This window comes from Scardinius erythrophthalmus (assembly GCF_964197995.2).
Source record: "Scardinius erythrophthalmus genome assembly, chromosome: 15".
Taxonomy (NCBI): Eukaryota; Metazoa; Chordata; class Actinopteri; order Cypriniformes; family Leuciscidae; genus Scardinius; species Scardinius erythrophthalmus.
Window position 1 is genome coordinate 30,442,498 of NC_138235.1, and position 21,056 is coordinate 30,463,553.

The 21,056-nt window shown below is 37.7% G+C and overlaps 1 protein-coding gene across 2 annotated transcripts; it reads right to left on the minus strand.

Annotated features, from left to right (window-relative positions):
- Positions 1 to 1,234: 1,234 nt before the first annotated feature.
- On the minus strand, positions 1,235 to 20,029 carry ankrd52a (ankyrin repeat domain 52a). Of its 2 annotated transcripts, none has more exons than XM_081387290.1 (28): positions 19,841 to 20,029; positions 19,144 to 19,227; positions 18,861 to 18,939; positions 17,723 to 17,793; positions 14,483 to 14,683; positions 13,684 to 13,771; positions 13,402 to 13,544; positions 12,377 to 12,589; positions 12,166 to 12,244; positions 11,959 to 12,073; positions 10,412 to 10,494; positions 9,949 to 10,066; positions 9,666 to 9,734; positions 9,314 to 9,454; positions 9,170 to 9,232; positions 7,217 to 7,328; positions 7,027 to 7,098; positions 6,709 to 6,910; positions 6,534 to 6,621; positions 5,565 to 5,682; positions 5,259 to 5,478; positions 5,087 to 5,174; positions 4,510 to 4,596; positions 4,245 to 4,390; positions 4,056 to 4,138; positions 3,407 to 3,489; positions 3,107 to 3,198; positions 1,235 to 2,836 (listed from the first exon to the last, which is right to left on the minus strand). In XM_081387290.1, exons 1-28 carry the CDS (start codon positions 19,865 to 19,867, stop codon positions 2,586 to 2,588), a joined length of 3,216 nt encoding a protein of 1,071 aa, XP_081243416.1. In that variant the 5' UTR covers positions 19,868 to 20,029; the 3' UTR covers positions 1,235 to 2,585. The 2 variants fall into 2 exon arrangements, with proteins under 2 accessions (XP_081243416.1, XP_081243417.1); XM_081387291.1 differs by having other exon boundaries at positions 1,456 to 2,836; positions 4,510 to 4,581.
- Between the last annotated feature and the right edge of the window lie 1,027 nt (positions 20,030 to 21,056).

The following is a 21,056-nucleotide window of genomic DNA, read 5'->3' on the forward strand; positions in this document are numbered from 1 at the left end:
TTTCTTGCACCAAATGAAATGTATCACTAATCACAGGCTCCACGGGCACTTGTTTTTCAAACTCAACTAAGTGTGGTATGACTAGCTAGACTTAATTTATAAATAATAATTAGTTTTTTCTACAACTATAAGCAGAATAACTGGCAGTGCAAAAAACTTCCAAGCTCATAATCAACTTGCACTTCATTATCGTACCCTGTGCTGTCTATACACGCACTACTTCCCCTCCACCAAACCCCCAGCAAAAGTTAGTGTACGTGATAAAGTCAAGATCAAGTACAGGTATATAAGCTTGAATTAAACTCCCACAAAGGAACTTCCTCTTAGTCAAGTTTAGAAATATTTCCCAGGCAAAACACTGATATAACTTGACTAATCTGATTTGCACGCATGCAAGTAGAGGTCAGATATTTGCCCATTTACAGCTTGTGATAGATGCAAAAGCGTATTTTTCCAACCTTTTTTGTAACTGAACAAGCAAGTGCTTTCTATCAGGCTAGCGTAGAGTGGAGAATCTTGTTTAAGCAGCCAAAAATTGTCATTACAATGACGAAGAGGTCATTTCATAAATCAGTATAAATATGCTCTCCACACATCTAACGTTACGGTTTCATTTTTCTACGCACCTTCATTCATCAATAAAATATCAGTTACAATACTACTATATCTACATCGCTAAAATCCTGATATACTGTAGTGAAAATAATAGTATTGGTATAAGTGAGAACAAGTCCACATTTCATGCCTGAAGTATGCATTAGTTCGTAGATGTCTTGAATTAAGGGGAATAGATCTTCCTAATTGTAAAAAAAAAAATTTAATGAAAAAAGAAATCCATGGCAAAATTAAAAGCCCTTTCAACTGATTGTCTCATTACTGACTGAGCATATATTGCCTGTTTGTGGTGCACAAAAAAAGGGATGTTTCAAAAACACTCATTCACATGTTGTTATTTTGTGTTTAGGTGCAAAAAACCTAAAGGAAGCACAATCTTAACTTTATTAATTAATCTACCTTTGGCAATAAGGAAGCATTTTATATAGAGCAGGGGTGAATATTATTGAAAAGAAAACAAGGTTTGTAATTGAAAAGATAATGCTTTTTTGGGATATCTGCAAGTGCCTAATAAAATGCTATTTAGAAATCACGCAACTTTGGTCATACCCATGACTGCTCCCCAACACCATAAACAAATGTAAAAAGGTCCAATCAGCCTCAACACTTCATTTTTTTTGACATATACACTCCCCCAAGTGGGTTCTGATACATGAATCAAACATCCATCTATTTAGCTAATCATTTCATAACGGATTATAGTGAAATACTCAACTCATGTTTCACTAGTCAAAGCACCATCTCAACAACTTTGGGGAGTGCATATGGTGCGTTTAACTAATTGGACACTAAATAGACAAAAATGTATTCAGTAGGCACTATGAAAGCAACTCCACACTTAATATTAGAACAATAAACAAATAAAGCAGTAGATTTATTGAAGATATTTTACGAGGCCCTGCCAACCCAAACAAACCAAGATAAATAAAACCGAAGGTCCCAAGGAGCAAGTACTGTGTATGACGTTTGCATCTGTAATGACATTTGTGCTTTCTATACTTCCTTAGTGTAGTATCTTCATAATGTTTTAAACGCCCCAAATAATGACACTTTAAACTCCTCTTTCTTCTGCCCACCTGCAAACAGTGATCTGGACTACCTATTACCTTTATTGTAAACCTAATATGAATTTACCCATCCAAACGCTATCCCTTTTCTCTCTAACAGTAAACAAGCATTATATTATATCAGACCCCTCTACCAGGAGGTCATTGGTCTTTTGGCTTAAGGTAGCATGGTTTCCCTTCTGTCAAAATGATTCTGTTAGGTTGTTTGTTTTTTCCTGATCTGTGCTAAATCAGATTGCACCTCACATAAAAACCTCAAAAAGTAAGAATCAAGTATGGGATGAAAAACTAGGACTGTTGCGCAAAAGTGGATGTCTCACACACAGCGCAAACACGCACGCACACAAACATACACACAAGACCACTATCAAATACATGGTCCCGCAAATTCATGCAAATCTAGTGTAACCCGTTTAAATTGTTCCTCAGGGCAGGCTGTAAATTCCTATGCAAGGCCACAGCGTCACGCAAATAGGAGGCATGATATGGAAACCCATCCATTGTCACTGTTACCATGGAGACACACAGCTGCATAATTCTAACAAACCGAGTCAAATCGACTGCAATGAAGAAATAAAGGACTGACTCGCCAGTGATGGATACTGGTTCGAATAGATGGCTTAGATTCAGATTTTAGACTTATTAGACTCATATTGAATGGACAGCATCTAAGATGGGAGTCAGGGGGTGGGTGGAAAGGGAAAGTGGGGGAAAATAAATAGAAATAAATAGCTAAATTTGTCCTCTCGTGTTCGCTCTCTACTGAGACGTGAAGAAAAGCTCTGATACTGGCACAGGAGGGATGTGTGGCTGTAATTGCATATAGGTGTATCTAGGTGTGTAGAGAGGACCAAAACAAGCGACCACGCGGGTTTTTTTTTTTTTTTAACAAGTAAGAACGCCTCACTCGGTCAAGCAGCCGTCCAAGCCGATGGTAGCACCATGGCGATCTTTGCCGTAACCATGGTGAAGGCCTCCATTGGGCAGGGGGGGGCAGGCGGCGGTGATGCCACAGTGCTTGAGCAGGTTGAGGCTGGGAGAAGAGGGTGAGGATGAGGAAGGTGTGGAGGAGGAAGGCTTCATGGTTGACAGAATGAGAGCTAGGCAGTCAGCAACAGCTTTATTGGATGCGCAAGCCAGGGCTGGCGTATGACCTGCGACATCACAAAAACAGAGACATTTAGAAGAAGAAAGAAACTCATACAGGTTTGGAACAACTTGAGGGTGAGTAAATAATGACAATTTTCATTTTTGGGTGAACCATCCCTTTAATCTGACCAACCTAAACTGGTGATAATCAACAGACTTGTGATGTTCAGAACTAAAATCAATGTGTAAAATTTTGTCATTTACTGCTGTGAGCAACTAACAATTTTTAACCAAAATCACAAAACATGAATTCTCCTGTTGTTTCCTGGTCTTACCTTCCTCATCCACTGCCAGCACTGTGGCTCCACGATTCAACAAGGCCTGAACCACGGTGGCCAAGCCATTCCTGGCGGCAATGTGGAGGGGCCTGAAATATAGATACAATTAAAGTTACAATGCTAAAAGGTTTGCCAAGTTTAAATCACATTGGGACAAGGTGGTGTGTATAATTACTGTCACAAAGGTAAACAAAGCCCATTTGCTGCGTCAGGATGCTCAAACAAAGAGCTGATAATGATACAGAGCCATACACAACCTTTAACTTGTTGTATTTGCAAACTGTGACAAATACTCACATCTGAAGCATACTGTTGGTTGCGTTTATGAGGATAGGGTTGTGGATTTCCTTCAAGATCAGCATGGCACACATTTCATGAGCCTTTAAACACAGTAATATTCACAATGTTAGCAATACGCACATTTGCCAAGTCTAAACAAGTTTTTAAAAATACAAAAAAATGTATTTAAGGAATATTGATTTTTCTTCCATGTTTCAATTTTAACAGTAAATCATTTCATTTGATTACATTTTCAAAAATTACATTTATCAAATTAAATTAATACAGACACCTATGAAAAAAAAAAAGTAGAACATTTAAAAGATAAATAAAATTTCATAGATCCCTACTATTTTAACAATAAATTATTACAATTAATTCAATTTATTAGACATGCTTTTTGATTATTGAATTTTAAACAACCCATTTGTAAAAAAATAAATTAAAATAAAAACTAAATTTGTGAAAGATAAAACATAATTTGGGAAAAAATAAAAGAAAGAAATTTTGCCCTAAAATAATTTTTTTGTTAAACTTAATTTGTTAAATTGTATAAGTTTCATGATTTCAATACATGTGACATGGTTTTTGATTGCTAAAATTTAATTTAACCATTAAAACTGAATAAATTTAATTAATTTCCTAGGGCCCTAGCTATGTCTGTTACCTTGCTGCAGGCCAGGTGCAGGGCAGTGTTCTTGTTCACATCCAGGAGGGACAGGTCAGCTTTGGCTCTGTGCAGCAGCAGGGCTGCATACAACAATGAAAACATCTGTTAAAACTAAGGAGTCATGCTTTACAATGTCTAAGGGTTTCAGTCTGGGATTACTCATATGACACATGGTGAAACTCTTACCTACGGCACCGCTTTGGCCATTATCGGCGGCCACCATCAGTGCAGAACGCCCTGAGTGGTCCACGGCGTTGATGTCAGCTCCATGCCGCAGAACCAGCTGCAGCCCAGCCACGTCCTCAGCAACTGCGGCCGCGTGAAGCGGGGTCCTGGGAGCAAGAGGTCAGAACAGTCATTTAGCTAGTACAATTTATGAAATGGTTTTCAATTTGTAACTATTTGACAGCTACTACACAGCAGCTGTATCTAAACATGTACTTGCACTAACCTTCCTTTGGCATCCCTGATGTTTACCAGCAAATTACAAACACTGGATTCCAACAGCAGCTCTGCAGAACCACTATGGCCATTAATGCTGCAATGGGATGACAAGAACATGCAGCATGGCGATTAGAAAATGCATGCCTTAAATTATTTGCTGCTCATGAAACAATATTTTTGTGGAAACCATGATACATATCTCCAGGATTCGTTAATGAATAGAAAGTTAAAAACAAAAACCACAAAAAAACCCAGCATTTATTAGCAACGGTAGTGTACACTGGGGTAGTACTGGGCCAAAAAATTGTTGCCAAACCATTATTGCTATTGCTGACTAAGTTAAATCTTAAGCAATATCAGTCTAAACTGCAAATATAAGAAAATAAGCAAAAAATGAAAGGATTAAAATTATTGTAGAGTGAATAATAACTAGAATTATTTATAACATGACTAAAAAAAAAAAAAAAAAAAAAAAAAAAAAAAAAGAATTCCCAGACTTTTTCCAGTCTTTACATGAATTATTACAACATTGAAAATAAGTACACCACTTTTGAAACTAAAAATAGAAATACTTCAATACTCACAGAGCACAGTGCAGTGGGGTGAAGGGGTTTCCCTCCTGGATACTACATGGTTTAAGTTCAAGTAAAACGTCCAAACAGTCTTCATGACCTGCTTCACAAATAACGCATGTCACTTAATTAACCAAATATAGTTTTAGTAATGTTAAGGGGCTCATAAGGTCTGATCTCTTACCGTGATAGGCTGCCCAGTGTGCGGGTGTGTAGCCGTGGCGGTCTGTGATTGGGTCGTGGGGATGGGAGTGGTCAGCAGCAGAAAGAAGATTGGAGAGAATGTCAGCATGGCCACAAGAGGCAGCCAGATGCACTGCGGTTCGCCCCTGAAAATCTCTGCTGAGGACTGAGACATTGTGGGACAGCAGGGCGGTAATACAGTCCTCCCGACCCATCACCGCCTACAAAAACAGTCCTGGTTAGAAACCCCTCACATTATGAGGTCTATGACGCATTGCAAACTTTAGTAATGTTTTCAGGATCTCACCCCTCTGTGTAAGGCTGTTCTTCCTCTCCTGTCTCTCATATCAGGGCAACCTCCTCTCTCCAGCAGCAGATGCACGCAGTCAGTGTGTCCACCCAGCACTGCCAGCATTAGTGGAGTTCTATGAAGACAGGGAAATAGTGAGATCAACAACTCTGAAAATGCAAATAAGAAGTAATACAAGTTATCCTTTTTTAGCATTGTTTGGGAACGTTTAAGATTTTATTTACAATTTGTAAATGAGGATCTCTTATCCAAAATGAAGTGCTATGCATTGCTTGTTTTGTTTTCGTTTATTCGAAAGTGCCGGTTTTGTGTTTGTCGTTATTATGGTTCTTTTTTTTCTCTCTCTCTCTCTCTCTCTCTCTTTTTTTTTTTACAAATTAAATACAATCAACTGGAATTAATAATTTGTCTTTTTTGTTTACATCTCTGAAATGTATATGGTATGAACAAGTATGATTTCAGTAAATAAACATTGCACCGGGTGTGACATGAATAGTACTTAACTAAAATCTTACAAATGCTTACAAATCCCTTTTTGATTTGTAGCTTTTAGCATAGTAACAGATCATATTTATTGTTATTATTTGGAATATTAGTAGAATATTATGCAATAATAATGAATATTTAATTGCAATGTGGTTCAAAACAGGCCTTATAGTTATAATATATATATTATTTTTAATAATTCATTTCAATAATATTTTTAGCTATATTCATTTAAAACAATATAAATTTAAAAATAAAAAGACAATTATATTAATATTATAATACAAACTCAACAGTATAAAAAATCTATATGTTAATGAACTCATTCCAAATTGTTGGATATTTAGGCCATTATTAATTACATTATGCAAGATGCATTACTTATCTGTTTTCTTGTGTATTAATACTGAATGCTGCGATTAAAAATTAGAATTTTTTTTTTTTAAAGAAAGCGTAAATGAGCCATGAGCTCATACATACTGTCCCTCCGCGTCTGTAACATTAACAAGATCAGCTCCTCCCTCACTACAGAGCAGCATCCGCAGACATTCTGAGTGGCCGTTGGCAGCTGTCAACAAACAAACACAGGGATGTGTCAAACTCCCACACAATGATAAGTTTCACAAGCTAATTCACACATACATATATTCTGTACCTGCAACATGAAGAGGGCCCCATTTGCTGCAGTTTTCCGTGAGCAGGCAAGATGCTGATTGGCCGAGCAGGAGCTCTACGCAGCGGGCATGCCCTCTTTGAGAGGCCACATACAGCACAGAGCGCCCCACCGGGTCACACGCATCCACACACGTTCCAGACTCAATTAACACTGTGACACATTCCCAGTGACCAGACTCCACCTGATAGGAATAATCAATATATACACATTAAACCAACAGGGGGCAGAGTTCTGCAGAATTACAGAATATCTGCTGATTTATATGTCCTGAATAAATAGCTGTTGTTTCGTTCGTACCGCCAAGTGTAGTGGGCTGACGGACCCATTGCTTTCATTGTCTCCAAGTGTGTTGAAGCACATCTCCAAAAGCTACAGAATAAAAGAACAAAAAGTGATATAGCGTATATCAAGTGTTAAACTTTGATTTTTAGCATTTTTTTATCCATTTTTATCAGTGAACAATGCTAGAGTGAAAGGTCAAGCTCACCAGCTCCAGGTTTTGTTTGTTGCCGTGGGCCGAAGCATAATGCACAGCACTGTATCCTTTAGTGTTGCACAGAGATGGATCAGCACCATTATCCAACAAATGCTCCACACACCTAAAAGTATCAAAATGTATGGGATTTAAAGACTGAAATAAGCAGTAATAACCCAAAACAACTTATACTTACACAATACAGTTCAAAAGTTTTTTTTAAAGTTGTCTCTTATGCTCACCAAGGCTTAATTTATTTGATTAAAGCTTGTGAAATATTTTTTCAATTTAAAATAACTTTTCTATTTTATTAAAATGCAATTTATTTTTGTGATGGTAAAGCTGATTTTTTTTGCATCATTACTCCAGTCTTCAGTGACACATGATCCTACAGAAATCATTTTAATATGCTGATTTGGAAAAACAGTTGTGCTGCTTAATATTTGCAGGGAACTACACTGCGACCAAAATGGTCGCATATGCGACCTTTTGAAATGCCATTGCGACCAAAATTTTTAATGGGTCGCAAATGTATCACTGATTATTTTTGTACCTATGTTTTAGGCAATGTGCTATGATTTACTACGAGCATTTATTAAAACAGAAATGTGTATTTTAAGAATACGTTTTATAACGTGCTCTGAGCATTCAACACATCAAGTTGGCTTCAGCCCCGCGACCGTTACTTAGATTAAAACGTACCATTGTATCTGCGCGACTCGCGAGCTCTCTCTCACTAATACGCACGCGCGCGCGCGCACACAGAGAGAAGATAATTGTAAAATGAAAATTGACGGGCTATAGTTTAAATTTTGTTCTTGCTTGGGTTTTTTTCTGTCAAAATGTCGGAAAGCATATTGTATTATCCATCCGTGTTTTTAAAATTCGTTAAATGACGGACGTTTTACAACACAGCCCTCGTTATATGTCGGATTCGTCAAACTTAGCCTACTACTTGATATTATTTTTAGAATAAGTGATTCGTTATGCTATTATTGGACTCCTTTCTATTCATTGTCAACTGTTTTATATAAATATGTTTGTATGGCTAACATTTATACAGCTAATGCCTGTCCTGTTTAAAATGTGCAATGTTCAAATGCAAAGACAGCACGTCACAAATAGAAGCCCTTTTCCCTGTGCTATTTAGTGTCATATTTGGTTATTGGAATAATAAATTAAGTAGCCTATCTTTATTGTACACCGTTTTTTTTTTTTTTTTTCTCCTTTGTTTTTTTACTGTTTTCTAGGGGTTTCTTAATTTTAGACCAGCACACATTATATGCAATGCAATATAATGCATGTGTGTCCTATGTGTGACATATTTTGCACACAGGTAAAGGTGCCCAACACAAGTCATTTCTAAAGTTAAAAAAAAAAAAAAAAAAAAAAAAAAAAGTTTTGGAAAATTTGATTATCAGTAAATTTGTTTTCTACAGAGATATCGATATCGGCCATAACAGCAATATTAATATTGGTTATTATCGGTATCGGCCACAATTTTCACATCGGTGCATCACTACTTAAGAGTTCAGGAGTCTGCCCATCTGTGCCAACCATAGCATGTTGAAATCCATTTTGCACTTTGTTGTGTACTGTATTTTCTATTGCAGTAAATCTATCCCAACCAATGTTAAAGAAAACAAAAACAAGGCATGTGCTTTAAAAGATGGCAAGTAAAATAAAAAGCACATCTGTATGCAATACAGTTTCATTATTGTTCATTATTATTCAGAGCGGCTTACTATAAACAATTTGTGCGACCAAATCATGTTTTGCGCCAGTAACTGAAAAAGTTAGTAGCGCAAGTGCCACCAGTGGAAAAGGTTAGTGTAGTTCCCTGATTTGTGTGGAAATGTTTTTTTTTTTCAACCAGGTAATAGGTGCAAAGATGAGGCACAAAACAATAATAATAATAAAAAATTGTGGGTGTCAAATTCAGGAAAGAAATATTTGTGGACTTACAGGAAGGATTCCTTCTCCCCATCTTCTTGGTTCTGATGGGTGCTGGCATGGGGTCGATCCGTTCTGAGAAAGACACCAGACATTAGAACTGCTGTGTACACCGTGAACTATTATATTTAATAGATGCGTGTAAACGCATTTCACCTGCAGAACGCAGTCGATGCAGCCGAGTAGTGTAGAGGTGTACAGCCAGAGCGGTCGCGCTCGTTGACCTCCGCCCCCGCTCCAACCAGAACGACCACACACTGATACCTCCCGTTAGCAGCCGCATAGTGCAAAGGAGTCCTGAAGGAGAGACACAGAAATTCTAACACTTAACATACAGGTGAATCTCATAAAAAGATATCCACATCATATTTCAAGCCAAAATCCAAAGTTAAAATAAGAAATTATACTTGGCAAATAAGTTGGCATGAGGATTCTTTTCATGAGGCACACTTCAGATGTGTTCATGACAAATTACAAGCATCCCATTTTATAGAAAGAAGATGTGTACCTTCCAAACTTGTCCTTCTTGTTCATGTCAGCTCCACTGCTTAAGAGCAGGTTGAGACATTCAATATTTCTGAGTAAAGAAAATAAAGGATAGGCATGCATAAATAAATCTTTTACACATCTTTTTCAATTACTTTTAGATGGTGGCTGTTGAGTGACATCTGCAAAATGACCTTGGTTGGCATTTGTGTGCATAAAACACCGTTAATGAGGCCACCTGAAACCTGAAAAAGTGGGCCAGTGGCTTTTTAAATAGCCCATTCTAAGTAGAGCTGCAGTCTCACCCTCCAGAGGCAGCAGCGTGTAGACAGGTCCTCCCAAAATTGTCTGGGGTGTTGATGTCAAATCCGGCCGAGAGCACGTGTTCTTTACTCATTGACAACACAATGCTGTAGAGCTGACCTGCAAAAGAGACACGCACACAGTCACTGCAATGATAGTTAGGGGAATACACTTTCATTTTCGCTGGATGTGCATCAGTCTTGTGAAAAGCAGTTAATGGAAGAAAATTAAGAATATCAAGACTTTAAACTATCACAAAACAAAACACACACAAAAGTACCATGGCATCATCATAGTATTACTTGAATCACTGTGTAAATCCATTTGTACATAACATGACAATCATTTAGTACAATTTTGTTACAATCGATGCATTTGTGTATAATACATATATAATACAGACTAAGGGACAAAATAATTTTCCTCTGGCCTTTACTGTCATTTGTTAGGAGTAAGTGCGCATACCTGAGGAGAGTAGCTTACGACAACAGTCAGAGGACCCGTAGAGCACAGCTAAGTGTAGAGGAAACATCCCATGAATCCCTTGTCTGTAGAAAGAGGACAAACAAGCTAAGTATTTCACTACACATGACACAGAAGCAGATTACATGCAAACTAACAAGAGATTAGAATCAAGTTTCTCTGTAAATGCAAATTCCTGGTCTCTTGTGTATATAGAGTGGGTTAAGCTATGCCACTTTTAACTCAATTGTTAGAAAGACAAGGAGAAATGAGATGCATATAAAACCATAAAGCATCTGTAACATGAGGCCAGAAAACTATTTATTAATGCATAATTCCATTGCAATGTCTTTTTTTGCTGCATAATATTCACATTTTCATAAGCAAGAGAGAAGTGCAATACAAATATCTAAATGTAGTGGTACAATTCTCAACATTTGGTGGTGATTTGTAACACTAATACTGAAAATCTAAAATAAAAACACTAAAATAAACTGAAAATCTAAAAATTAAAGCTAATTTAAAACATTAATAGAATACTATAATAGTATTTACATTTTACTAAAATAACACTGCTTTAACCTCTCATATACCATTTTGCATAAATGTTTAAGTAATTCATGATCTTTAAGGCCTGTTCACACCGGGACGAATTTTGCGCGCGATATTCGCAGACGTTTAACGCCTCGTGACTAAACAAAGGGCGCCAATGTGAGGGTGCACACCGACGCGAAAAACGGCACACGTAAAAGCGTCATTTTTTTTAAAACACCTCGGGTTTGTTTTTTATGGTTTGACGCACTGCGTCAAATTATCCGACCAATGAGATTGGCGCTTTTGCTCACGCGTCTGGAGCTTCTGAAGTTACAGTAAAACACAACTTGGGGGCGCTCAAACACAAAACGGTCTTGCCGAGCACACATACGTAACGGCGAAGAACATATACGCCAAGAAGCGTCTAAACACTGCCGGGAAGAAATAAGACGAGGAAGATGCAAGGCAAGATGAATGTAGAGCTGCTGGTCTCATTGGTGTCGGAACATAAAGAACTATATGACAAACTCAACAGCGACTACAAAAATCTTGATAAAAGAGAACTGTTATGGAGTGGTATTTCAGAGCAAATGGGCTGTGATGGTGAGTTTCATTTCACTTAATTGTCTTTCATGTACATAGGCTTGTAACTTTTTCCCACAAACGTTTGACAATCGCCATCGTTTGTGTGCTGTAGTGGAGGAGTACCGGGGTATTTCTGTTTTACATTAAGCGCCATCTAATGTCAGGGAATGAATTTGCATGTTCACTCAGCTCATCGTCAGCGAAAATCGTTAGGGTGTGAACACAAAAAACGCGTTGAAAAACGCTGACGAATAACGCGCGCCGATATTTATCCCGTTGTGTACGGCCCTTTAGCCAGACAATTTGCTTAAGATTGTATATGATAGAGACATTATGCATAGTTTCATACATTTAGGAGACGATCTTACCCCAATCACTACAAAAAAAGACCCAAACAAACAGTCTCATTTAACAAACGCATGATTCTTTACCTGGCTGTGTCAGCACCGTTTGTCATCAAGGTGCTGATAAGCAGCTCGTGGCCGTACTTAGCAGCAACATGAAGAGGTGTATTGCCATATCTGTCCACACAATCTATTTCCCCACCTGAGGAGACAACAAGAGAAATTACGGGTTTAAATATTACAAAAGGAATTCGAAATCGAGTGGAAAAGGAAAGGAAAGGAAAGAGAACTTACCATTCTGAATGAGGATCTGAGAGCGAGTGAAACGTCCATGAATGGCTGCCATGTGCAAAGGGCTTTTCCCTTCTTTACTCTGCAGAGAAAATAAATAAATATCTGACTTAAAAAAAAAAAAAAAAAACACTGTCTTGCTTAATTTTTTTAAAATTTAGATCATCCAATAACAGGGTGTTCTTAATAAACTAATCCCATTCCCTATCCAGACCTGCATGTTGACATCAGCACCGTTGTTGACCAGCAGTTCCAGGCAAAGGGCCCCATTAGTGGACACGGCAGCCAGGTGAAGGGGCGTGTAGCCACGGTGGTTGGGCTGGTTGACGTTTGCCCCACGGTTCACCAGCTCATTGGCTACGGCCTCCTGTCCCGTATAGCAGGCCACATGGAGAGCAGTGTTTCCAAAGGCATTAGGCTCATCAATCTGAGGAACAGACACCATGGCATAAAATATTCTGTAAACCATGGATCAACCACATTTCTCTTCCGGGAACATAGAAAAAAAAATATTAATGACTCATCCTGCACTATAAAGATTTTTGCAACCACCAAGCAAATCGTGACTGTGTATTAACCAGTGCTGGGGTAAAACATTATAAGTAAAGGGAGTAACATGCAAACCTGCAATAATGTTAAATAATACAAACTTACTTTATGTATTTAATCTCACTTTATTAACCAATGTCTTTGCTGCTGCCCTTCGATGATCCAATTCAACCATAATCCAGAAAGGCAGCACAGCTGAAAGGTTTGTTTGAGCTGCGCCTTTTACTGTACAGATGTAAATATGCATTTCCTTCAGCCCGAGTTTTATTCATTTCACTTTTGGTGTGAAAGGGCATTTACATGTGCCAAGAATATAACACTTGGTTTTTTGTTAACAACCACAAACAAACAGCTACTGAGCAAACCGTCAAAAAGTAACACAAATATTGTAATGTAACAATATTGTAATGCATTACCTTTAAAAGTAACTTTCCCCAACACTGGACATAACTAATTCGTACTGATCCTTTTTTTTATTATTGAAAAGTAATTTGGTTACCTGCCAAATTATTTATGATATTCATGGTAGCTTGTTTCAGCCACAGAATAAAAAAAATAAAAAATACAAAAGAAAATTTGACTTTTTATCTCACAATTCTGACTTTATTTCTCAGACATAAGGTCAGAATGCGAGATATAAACTTGCAATTCTGAGAAAAGTAAAGTAAAGTAACAATTGTGAGTGCTGACCTCGGCTCCATTGCGTAACAGGTACTTGACCACATCGACGTGGCCACTGGCAGCAGCAGCGTGGAGAGGGGTGTATCCCCGCTTATCCTTACAGCTCTTATCTGAGCCCTGAGACACCAGCAGCTTAACCACCTCCAGATGTCCTGGGAGAAACAAACAGGTTAGTTTTACTAGAATCACCACTAGCAAAATATGATGAAACGCAATCTAACACAAGGAAAATTACTATTGAGCTACAGAAAACAAGTAAAACACTTCAAGTAGATCCAAATATGGACTTACCAAGGTAAGCTGCCCAATGAATGGGTTGCCTGTCCTTCTTGTCACTGGCACTCAGATTGGCTCCCTTGTTTAGCAGCAATTTAACCATCTAGTTGGCAGCAAAAGCACAAAGTAACATTGTATCTGTTTAATCAAAACCATCTGGGCATTAGAGGCACCCATTAGAAATTAAGAAATAAAAAAAAAACAGTCACAATTTTATGTGTACTAATGAGTAATGAGTACTAAATGTACCAAAAGCTCTAAAAGCAATATTACACTGACGATCTCTTTGACAGAAAATGCTTGTTTAAATGTTCAAGAAGTATTCTGTTATCAGCCTGAGATAAGGGTGTTAAATGAATGTCCATATGGCAGTAATATACAGCTATAAGATGTGGTTTTAACGTCGTGCATTCAGTTAAGCAGACACAATGAACATGTTAGGCAGCAAAAATATATATAAACTATTTCAATCATTGTGACCGTGCACAAAATTTGCCGTCATCTTGAATAATCGCAATCAGGAGATTAATAATCGTGACAGGCCTAAATTGTAAAACATTTACTGGCAACTACTAGTGAAATTTGGTATTTTGACAACTATATAAACATTTCCAAATGAGGACCACAGACTAAATGCAGCAAAGGTTACCTAAAACAACTACAAAGAGACATGTCAAAACTGAAATATCTGTATTTGCTCAAATAGCAATTTGCACTTTCACAGCCTTGTGGAGTGCTGTAATAAAAGATGTTGAGGATTGATGGCCCACCCTGTCTTTTAATGCAGTGCATTAGATGACTAATTCCACCCTACCTCCTGGAAACCACTCTGAGCAGCATGATGCAGGGGCGATCTGCCCGTACGATCGGCCATATTCATGCTGGTCACATGGGGCAGCAGGGCCTCGACACAACGCGTGGCTCGGTTGGCTGCCGCAATGTGCAGTGGTGTCTGCCAGAACTTATCCCTTACGGTCACGTCAGCTCCCTTCCTCAGCAGCAGCCCCACAGCCCTCTGGGTAAAAAAACAAAACAAAACAATGCATGAATTATATTAAATTGCTCAAATGCTAAACAATGGCATGAGTAAGCGGTTACTCAGACTAAGCCTCCACTCAAGCATATAAGGCTATGTTCAGACTAGGGTTGTCAAAAGCACCAGTACTTCAGTACACAAGTCGGTACTGAAATTTTGAAAACGTGACGATACCAGCATTTCTGTAGTACCGAGTATATTCGGTACCCACTAATAGGCAACTATTTTCTGTTGCTTCTTTGTTTATCTAAGTCAGGGGTGGGCAAACTTTTTGGCTCAAGGGCCACACTGGGTTTTAAATATTTGACAGAGGGCCGGCCCAAAAACCTTTTTTTTTTTTTTTTTTTTTTTTGCGTGCATGCTACACACAGTAAACCCCTTGGTTAGGATTAGGGGTGTGGAGTGCGTGCCTATTTCACGCCATAAAGTGCATATCATATGCACGCGAAAACATATTATGCACTACAAATACAATTCGTGGTATTCGCACTTTCATAAGATCGGGCTGAGCAAACAGACAATGTTGTGGCAATGTCTGTGCGAAATTCAACAACTGAGAGACGACATTCTGACAATAATTTTGTTTATGGTAGATATCCCCCATTTAGCATGTTATGTTTTGATGTTAATTTTTAAAGATGTTAGATAATTATAGCCTATACTTTTTAAATATTGTTTATCCTTATTATTATTTAATGGCCTAACAGTAAATTAGAAACAAAACATCTGCAAGTGTACACTTAGAAGAGTAAAAATTACAGGTTACGTTAATTCAACTTTATTAAAACTGAATGGCAATTTGCACTTCCAAAAGTCATACATTTGTGGAAATAAACGAATATACAAATTTATTTTAAGAATAATAAAATAAAACATAAAAGGCAAAGGGAGATCAGAACATTTAATGAAAAAAAAAAAAAAAAACGGGTTCTGTATGGCAGACAGGGGAGCGAAGTCAAAAGCCGGACGATAGGTCGGTAAACGGAATCGGGCAGGATACATCCACAAATCCAGAGGAGCAAAGAAACTAAATAGCAGACAAATCAAAGGAAAAACTAAGGTGTGCAAGCGGTTACCAAACATTTTTTTTCTCATTGAGTTTCCAAAAAAGGAAAAAACATTAACGTGCAACAAGTCTATGCGCTTAAGGCGCTGTCTGTTTGGTTTCCATGGTGACGCGTCATTGCTTGTTACGTGACACACCGCAGCCACAACAGCGCTGAATGAATGATGATCTGCTTTTATGTCATTTTTCCTTTTTTACATTTGTTAGCTATGGCATGCAATATCTGATATTCCGATTGTCAAATATATGCAACGCAATATATATATATATAAATATATAACGCAAAGTATTGCAAGAAAAAAGGCAAAATTAATGCGATCTTAAGACAATTTTTTTAAATACTCGGCGGGCCGTATTAAACAGCCTAACGGGCCGCATGTGGCCCGCGGGCCGTAGTTTGCCCACCCCTGATCTAAGTGCAGGGCTCCAGATCTGGTGTACAGCCGAAACAAACTTGCATTATTTTCCTGTTATCACTGTAAAGCTGCTTTGAAAAAAATGTGTATTGTAAGAAGCGCTATAAAAATAAAGATAACTTGTCGAACGTTTTTACTAGGAGCACTGTAGACGATATATAACACAATATATACTAGTTTCTGTGAATATTAAACTGCAAAAAGACTTTTTAAATATTAATCATGAATGGCACAGACGTACGGTTTCATTTAGCACACACGCACTCTGAAGCACACGTGGCGCTCGCAGGGTCTTCAGTCTCTGCTGCCTCACGATATGAGGACATGAATGCATGAACTTCATCTCCATAGCCTCTCTGAGTCACTTCATGAGCATTTTACCGTTTCATTTGAGAAAAACTATCGCCATATCATACACAGACGCCCAGAAACTCAAAGATCTTCACAGCAAACTGTCAAAATAAAGGTTCGGTTTAACTTGAAGAAATTGACAGAAATAATTATATTAGGCTACTGTTGTACAGTAGATTTAGCTTTGTCTCAATGTAGTAATAATACTACTACAAATAATAATAACGTGTGCATAGGTTACTTATTTTTCACTTGATCTTTTTATAAACAATGTTTACTTTTAAACAGCATGTAGCCTTCAATGTTTACTTATGATTACCATCATAAAGTATAAACTTATTTAATTTAATATTTAATATAATAATAGTTAAAATTTTGAAAAAATAGTTCCAACAGATTTTGCTGTGGTACTCAAATTGTTACAGAGAATTGTAAAATTTTAATGGTATTGGTTAGCCTGGGTCTCCCCATGCTGCCTTGCGCGCAGCGCGATTTTATTCACGCTGCTAGGCAGCCTGGACACCATGGACCAGATTTTCCCCTCAAAAAGGGAACCAATCACAGAACGGGGAGGGAGCAGCAAGACGATGACAATGTCTATGCGACACACCAAAGCAGTTTGTTTATATCTATGGATCCAACATGGCATCAGACGTGAAGTTACCTTTCGATGCAGCCTTAGATAGTGTTCTAAGTAGTTTAGAACGCAAGTTTATTTCGTCTTCTTCCTCGTCGAATTTCTGTCGCTCTACATACGTCATCTGGTATAATTGAAACGATTGGCTATGAGCTACGTACAGGCGCATTTGATAGACATTTGTAGCGCCCAATAAACGGCTCTGGGCATTCGTAAACCACGCCTCAAATACGAGAAAATTAACATGTGGTTCCCAGACCACATCTCAATGAGACGAGGTCTGACGTTAGCCAGGCTAGGTATTGGTATCAACTACTGGAATTTTGGTATCGTGACTTACCTAGTTCAGACTGCAGGCAAATCAGATTTTGCCTTAAATCAGGTCGTTTCAGGCAGACTGTCCTGAAACAGTCTGCCTGATTTGCATTTCAAACCACTTCCAAATGTGGAAGAAAAAAAAATCTGACTTCATGTGGTGTTCTTTGCTGGATAAAACTAGATTTTTGCTAGCAGTCTGAAACATAACGTAAATCACACGTGCTGCTTACCTCGTTTCTGGAAGCAGCTGCTCTGTGCAATGGTGTCAGCCACACATGGTCCTTTGCATTGACATTCGCACCTATGCAGTTAAATGAAGTAAAAAAAGAAAGAATGAAGTAAAAAAAAAAAGACAAATACTAGCAATTAAGTAACATCTTTCTACATTGTAAATTCCATTCATGGATAAAGGGCATTGTGACACGCAGCAGAGCTGAGACAATTTACACAATAATAAAAACCTGGCATTTTTATTAAAACCCTTAGTAAATTAAAGTGTGTAATTTCCATCAGCAAATGAAAAGGCAAAAATAATGATTGTTTCCAAACAGGTCACAAATCGCTAATGTTACAAATGTCTCCCTTTTGCTACTGCTAACAGAAAGTTACAATTTACAAATATTGAGATCCCAAATACATGTTAGTCTCACAAGATTTGCAAAGATGGAGTTTATGTGAAGCAGCATTTACTTTATTATTACTTATTATATAACACAATATTATAAGCTGCACACAGATGAGAACATACTGGAGAGCTGCTATATAGGAGAAATTGAAGTTGTAGTTCTAAATGAAAGTGACACTGACACTGTTTCTCCATGTTTTATACTGTAATTTACAGTATGTTTTATACTGTAATTTGTAATTACAGTAGTAGATTGAAATTTACTTGAGTCAAATAACAGGCAAAATATCAGAAATCCATCAACCACATTATTAGACTGTTTTCTAAGGCTGCACAGATTATTAATACCATTTAAAAACCATACTATAGCATAGTGGTATGGTGAATTCACAAAGACTGCAATTCGTCATTCGTCGCATAGTCTCGCTAGCGTAGAATGGCGGAGGGAGGCAAAACACAAAGGGAGTAATAAAAAATGCACCCACTATTTTAACATTCACAGTGAAAAAGAGTATATCGGGGCCTGTAATTCATTAATAGCTTTTCATCAACTCTCAAACCCCCATTAAGGAAACCTTGATATATACTGAATTTAGGCAAATGGGCAATAAATGTTACTATTTCATGCATTTGAGCAAGGCTTGAATTCTGTATTGACCAATCAGCATTTGAGACCAGAACTATCTATTTTACCAATAAAAACTATCTACATGTGGTGGCAGCAGTGCTGTATAACTTCATACCTGCATTGATGAGAAGCTCCATTATATTAACGTCCCCCAGCCAGGCAGCAGCATGAAGAGGTGTGCGGCGCTCTTGGTCCTGACACGAGAATGGAGGGGGAAAAAAGGCAACAGATTTTTTTTTAAACTTTCTTTTCCACACTGGCGATTTTTACAGGCCCACACAGCCCATATGTGCAGTCATTCAGAAAATCTGTCCGTTCTTACTAATATTTTGCGCCATCACACAAGCAGATGATGCACATAATTCATGCTCACACTAATAATGCCATTCAGAACATACCAGTGCATTGACTTCATCTTTCTTGTGCAAAAATAACTTCACTTCATCTGCATTTCTGTTAAATATGGCCTGGACCAGAGGCGGCTGGAGAAGGAAAAAAAGGTGGATATTACAAAACTGCTATGAAATATGACAACAAATTTAAACCCTTTGTTTTTAAATACTTCTGAGTGCATAACTTTGAGGTGAGGTGTATAGCTGTATAATTATAATCAAATGATTATCACTGAATATCATTAACAAGCTGTAGCAAATCAACACACATTGCTATTGTATCTACGTAGATGGGATATGTACAATGTTATCATATAAAGACATTTCCTAAATAGCTTAGTATTAGTTAAATAGGGTAATAAACGTGCGTTTTAAAAACATAAACACACAATAGATGTTTTCCAATGCGGCTGGCTGACACCCAGCTCATTAGGCTAGCTGGCTAACGTCTGGGCGTGATAGAAGGGATATTTTTCATTTATAACCCCTCTATGGTAGTCCTACCCTCATTATACGGTGAACCCGTGAGGTTTTTACCAAAATGAATAACAAAAAACCCACGTTTTGATGCAAGAACTATAGGGGAAATAGGATAATCCATCGTCGGGAAGCTAGCTAACATATCAGGCTCTGCATGCAAGCGCAGAAAGCGAACAACAATGTGCTTGATTTATGCCACTTGTGGAGTTTTAATATCCCTCACCTGGTCTGAAATATTGAGTACCCCCATCTCCCTGTGTCAGTCGGGCCGAAAGTCCCTCATCAGTAAAGAATCGAGGCTGGGAAACCAAGACTACAATCTTGTGTTGCGATTATAGACGTGATGAGTGCGTCTTTAGCTGGTGAGGCAGTTGAAAATAGCGACACCAGCGTGATGGCCGCCCGCTGCAACAACTTTCAAAATAAATGCCCGTGAGCTAACCCTCGCGAGGGACCCCTAAAGCATATTAAAAAAATAAAAAGTTGGTTATATATTTAATTTATAAAAATCTTTTTTACCCTGGGCATGAAAGCTTGATATTGTAGGAATACTAGAAAATATTCACTGTGTTGAATTAAAAAAAAATTCTACCAACTATTAGACAGTGTTAGAAAAAGTTACTTTTAAGAGTAGGCTAATGCATTACAATATTGCGTTACTTTCTAAAAAGTAACTAATTGCAGTTACCATTCTGGATTGCAGAAGAATTGGAGGCAGGAGAAGAAAGTTCAACACTTTTACTTGAACTTGTAACACATATGTGATGTTTATCTAAAGTAATTTTTGCTTATTATTATGGTTGAATTTTATCATCAAAGGTCAGCAGCAAAGACATTGATTAATAAAATAAGATTAAATAGGCAAAAGTAGCCTATATTTATATTATTTAACATATTTAATTTTTGCAGGTTTGGGTAATATTCTGTTTTTGAGTAAGTGAGATGAGTAAATACTTGCTCAGTTTAAGGGCTGTTTGCACGTCACTGTTTTCAACTAAAAACGGAAAAAGTTTTGTGCGTTTTGGCCATTCATTTACACGACAACGCCGTTTTGGGAGCCTGGAAATGCAAACTTCTGAAAATGAGTACAAGTTCCCCATCACTGCAATTAGAGTACAGTAAAGCCATTTTTTACACAGCTGAATTAAGGCTGCACTGTGCCTGCTCAAAATTCTGTGTAAAGACGTAATACCACATAAAAGCCAGACTAAAATGTGTCTGCTCTGACCCACCATAGCCCTTAGAATAAAGGTATACTGTTAAAATTCCTGTGTAAATGCATTTATGCCACATGAGCAGCATTAAACAGTCTGTATAAAGACACCGGATGCCACTTCAGAAGCTATTCTGTGCCACTTTTGTCGAGTAACCTGTAAACAAACATTTGCAATTCAAGCATTTTTTCACAATACTATTGTTCCAGCAAAGCTTTACATTTG